Genomic DNA, 4,567 nt, shown 5'->3' with positions numbered 1-4,567 from the left:
TGTAATCATGCTGGTAGTAATATGATTGCCTTAGAGCGCAGATGTCTATGTCCCTAGGAACGTGATGCTTAGGTGCGAGGTGAAACACAAGCAGGAGATCGAGAAAAGAAATTATACGGATTGCAACCAACAGATGAAGAATCTCACTTCACTGAGAAGATTTTGATGTTTTCTTATATTAAAAATCATCTGTAATAGAAATTGCTACAAATTCTATAATTCAAAATTCTCATATTTTAGTCAAAAGAATAAACTGAACCCAGAACTCTTCGCAGATGCTTAGTGAATAATCACTGAATCACACCCTAGCCACGTCCTACGGCAAAAACCCGAACCTCCGGTTGGCGCCACCGTTAACATTGGTCGGCATCGTCGGGTCGGCGCCTACGAAAGTCCAGTCGTCCACGCTGCTGCTGCCGCTGCTGCTGTAGTCTGATTCTGCACGACGCTGCTCCTCTGAATCCGATACATTGGAGTGCTTCTCGGTGGACGAGTCTTCTTCCTCTTCATGTTCGCAAGCAGCAATGTCACTCGAATTCTCTGTACCAATGTCGTCAGAACCTTCGGAATCTCCGGCAACATCCCCAGCCAGATCAGCAACCTCCTGAGTATCCTCGTCAGAACCTTCGCTATCTCCCTCCTGATTACCTTCGGCATCTCCAGCGTCGCTGCCGGCGAGGTCAGCACCCTCCTCATTGCTGTCGTCGTCCTCCGAGGCACCCTCATCCGACAAGTAAATCGCCCTGTCCAGCAAGAACACCGCCTTGGCACCGAGAGACACGAACAACAGCGCACCGAGGTAAAAGTCGAGCACGACGTAGGTGGCAACGACCTTGGCGACGTCTATTGCCACCACCGTCATGGCGGCAGCGTGCCACTTGTTCACGTTCACGTGCGCTCCGTCGGCGACCTCGCCTTCGTCCGTCGTCAGGTAAGCCTTCCTGGCCGACGCAAGGGCGGCGACGTTGTAGATGGCCAAGGACGCGAGCACAAACGGCCGGTTCCCCAGCATGAGGCCGAGGAAGTAGGCGTCGATGCAGTGCATCATGATGATGACGAACCAGAGGCACTCCCCCGCATCCCGCATGTCCTTCTCCGTGATCGCTCCACCCGCGGCATTGCCAGCTCGCCGTCTTGCATTGGCCGTGTTGCTGCCGCCGGCCCTGGTATCAATGACGTACGAATCCCACAGGTAGACCCTCTCGGCCTCCATGAGCGCAAAGCCGCAGAGCGCAGCGAAGCATGGGAAGCACATCGCGAACGACGTGATGCCGTTGCAGATGCCGTTGATGGTGAACACTAGCGTGCAGTACGCGACGATCGCCGAGATCCATGCGACGAGCACCGTGGTGCCACGTTTGGAGCGGGAGGTCGCCGCCTCCGCCTCCGTCTCCTCTCTCGGCGGCTGTCTGAACCCCTTCACGCCCCTCCACCTCAGAACCGACGGCGCTCGGCTTTTCGCCTCGTTGAGCGCAGCGGTGAGCAGGACGGTCGCCAGAAGATTGGTTACGCCGGCGGCCAAACGGAGCCAGAGGAACGCCGCGACTGCCCCGTCCGTGAGGCCGCTCATCTGCTCCCTCGCCTTCCTCTGCAGGCCATCGATCGCCTCCGCGGCAAACGCGTGGGCGCGGCGCGCTTGCTCCTCGGCGCAGGCATAGATGGGCGCGATCAAGGGGTCATCTCTGAGGAAGGCGCGGGCGTTGCGCAGGTCTTCCTGCACGACGGCGTCCACCTGGCCGAAGAAGCCGTCGACGAGCTCCGGCGACAGGACGCGCACGAGGTAGACGAGGGAGAGCGCGAAGGAGGCGTGGAACGCGAGGCCCGTGGACAAGCACGCCGACACGCCGACGCAGAGACCCGACGAGACGAGGAGCGACACCGGGACCGTCATGATGTGCGATCGATCACGGCAAGTCGGCGCGATGTCGATCGATCGCCGTTGCGTACGGGTGTTACGGTGAAAAAAGGAAGGGGCTTTGCGTGTATGTATTGGATGGAGGGTTCTGTGAGTTGGTATCCAACTCTCCGATGTATCGGGATTCGGGAAACGACATGATATAATCTTACTGGACGAACCGCTGAATTCTTCTTCCACAAGGAAACGTAATTGGCTAACCGTGTGACTCCTCTTCGATTGCGATTTGCCTCGATCTAAATCCGTACGTCAAACATAAGTTACGTTCAGAGTGGATGCAGAACCCCCAATTTTTTTTTGCCAAAACACAAAACGGAAAAGATAATGAGCGAACGTTCTTTGGGAACGGTTTTTGCAGCGAACGCCCGGTGGCGCGTTTGATCCATGCTTATGTGAGCACGTGATAGCATGGCAATCTTCATCAGGCACTATTCGCTCCATCCACCCCCTAGCGAACAATGTAAATTTTGAGCAATTGCCATTTTTTTATATAGAGCATGACAATTTTTGTGTGTAGTATGACATGATAATTCATGGACTGGCATGGCAACTTTCTCTGCAATAGGATGGTCATTCTTTTTGTTGCAGCATGGCAATCCTCTTCTACAACATGACAATTCCAGAGCATGTAAGCAATTTACTATCATATATATCCCGCAAAAAAATCTATCATATATCATAATAATTCTCTCTGATGCAACATTTGCCAAGTCCTAATATCTATCACTAGAGGAATAACATGCATGTCTGTCACAGCCCTAGAATTTGCTTGTCATTAGTTGCATTAAGGCATTCATGTCATCATGTTTAAATTTCTCAGAAAGTTGAAATGGGGATGACAAACCCTAGCACCAAAAATTAAATCAAATAGGGTCAGCCATAAGCCTTTTCAATAAACCCAAAATGCCTTTAAAAATATTCATCATTTTTAGAAAAGGTGAAAACCTCTGACAAAAATGATGCATATGTTTCAAGGTCATTCATGGATTGTTGAATTAAATCATATCATATTTGAATTTGGGCATTTAAACACTATAAATAATTTAAATGCTCAAATAATGCTGAATTTAAATGTGGACCACTGGAATAATCCATAGAGTGTACACAAATTATTGCAGCATTTTTACAAAATGCTTTAGTACTTTTACTAAAGCCAAAACAGCAGCATAAAAATAGAAAACAGAAACAAATAAAAGAGGGAAGGCCACTGGGCCACTTACCTGGACCTACCTGGCCCAACTCCAGCTGGCGGCCCAGCCCATCAGGCAAAGCGGCTGTCTTCAACCTCTGCCAGAAGGCAGAGGCGTGTCGACACGCGCGCGATCGCCGTGGCCAGCTCCCTGCCTGCTTCCTCCTTCCCCGGACCCATTCGAGCGCCACGGAGACTCCCAGCACCACGCTGCACGTCTCCCCTCTCTCCCCTGGACCCCATCCCCTCCTCTGCTCTCCGTGTGGCACCACCGAACACATCCGCCGCCGCCGACGAGCACCACCACGGCCACCGGCCCTCCCTCGCCCATCCATTGTGTCTGGAAGAACCGCCGCAACTCCGTCTTCCTCATCGTCGACGTACTCAAGCCCGGACGCCCTGTGGAGCCCCCTCCGCCCTCATCTTCCTCCTCGGGCAACCGAGATCGCCGCCGTGATTTCGTCGCCTCCGAGCCGCCCCCAAGCATGCTGAGCTCCTCAGCGACCTCCCAGTGAGCTCCGACGCATTCCCCCTCTCTTTCCCGCGTCTTCCCCGACATCTAGCCGCGGTTCCGTCAAGGCCGACACTCACCGCCACCTGAGCTCAACGTCGGCGTGGCTCCGGTGACCAATTGGTCCCGGGCATGCGTACGTTACGCTCAGGGCATCGCGTGCTGCATCTTCAGCATGCTACCTCACTCTCTTGGGCACCGCAGCCGCGTCCCCGCACCTGCTCGAACTCCGGCCGCCGCCCGGGCCGTCGCCACCGCTGCTACACGCTGCCCCGGCACCGCCTATGGCCACCAATCGAAGCGCCTCGTCGCGCCGGAGCCGTAGAGGCCAGCCCCGCTTGCTCCCGTCGCCGGAAACGGCCGGGAGGGCAACTCCGGTGCCCTTTGCTAGCGCCGGCGATTAACCCCGGCGACTGCTGACGTGGCGTCGAAATTATGGCATAATCACGTTTAGTTTAATCACCTCAGCCACTGACAATAGGGACCCACCGACTAAATAACCTCGGGTTAAGTTTAGATTAGACTTAATCTAAACACAATGGCCCCACGCGTCGGCGTTGACCATGCTAACGTGGCCGTTGACTGGCCCCACCTGTCTGTGAGACAAACCGGCACTGGGTCACTAACGTGTGGACCCCACTGGTCAGGGTTGACCTGGTCAGCCGCCGTTGACCTGCTGACGTCACGGTGACGTAGTGCTGACGCAGTAACTCTTTTTCTGGATTTATTCTTATTCAGAAAATTGCAGAAAATAGTGCTAACTTCAAAAACTCATAGTAAATCAACCGTAACTCCAAATGAGATAAATTATATATGAAAAATTATCAGAAAAATTCAAGGAATCTGTTTATGGCATTTGCATGCATGTTTGAACAACCTAAGGTTGCTGTATATGGCAATTTGCATAATTGACATTTAAATAAGCACATATGGAGTTTGGATTTGAACCCTT

General features: G+C 53.1%; 1 protein-coding gene across 1 annotated transcript; it reads right to left on the bottom strand.

Annotated features, from left to right (window-relative positions):
* Nucleotides 1-266: 266 nt before the first annotated feature.
* Nucleotides 267-1,981, bottom strand: LOC119358024. Its single transcript, XM_037624754.1, has one exon. It carries the CDS (start codon nt 1,889-1,891, stop codon nt 317-319), a length of 1,575 nt encoding a protein of 524 aa, XP_037480651.1. The 5' UTR covers nt 1,892-1,981; the 3' UTR covers nt 267-316.
* Between the last annotated feature and the right edge of the window lie 2,586 nt (nt 1,982-4,567).

This window comes from Triticum dicoccoides, chromosome 2A (genome assembly GCF_002162155.2).
Source record: "Triticum dicoccoides isolate Atlit2015 ecotype Zavitan chromosome 2A, WEW_v2.0, whole genome shotgun sequence".
Classification (NCBI taxonomy): Eukaryota; Viridiplantae; Streptophyta; class Magnoliopsida; order Poales; family Poaceae; genus Triticum; species Triticum dicoccoides.
The sequence above is the reverse complement of the archived record's forward strand: the minus strand, read 5'-3'. Positions and strand labels throughout refer to the sequence as shown.

Bases quoted from the DNA above. Each gene is read 5' to 3' on its own strand.
- LOC119358024 (XM_037624754.1), bottom strand. From the start codon at position 1,891: ATGACGGTCCCGGTGTCGCTCCTCGTCTCGTCGGGTCTCTGCGTCGGC.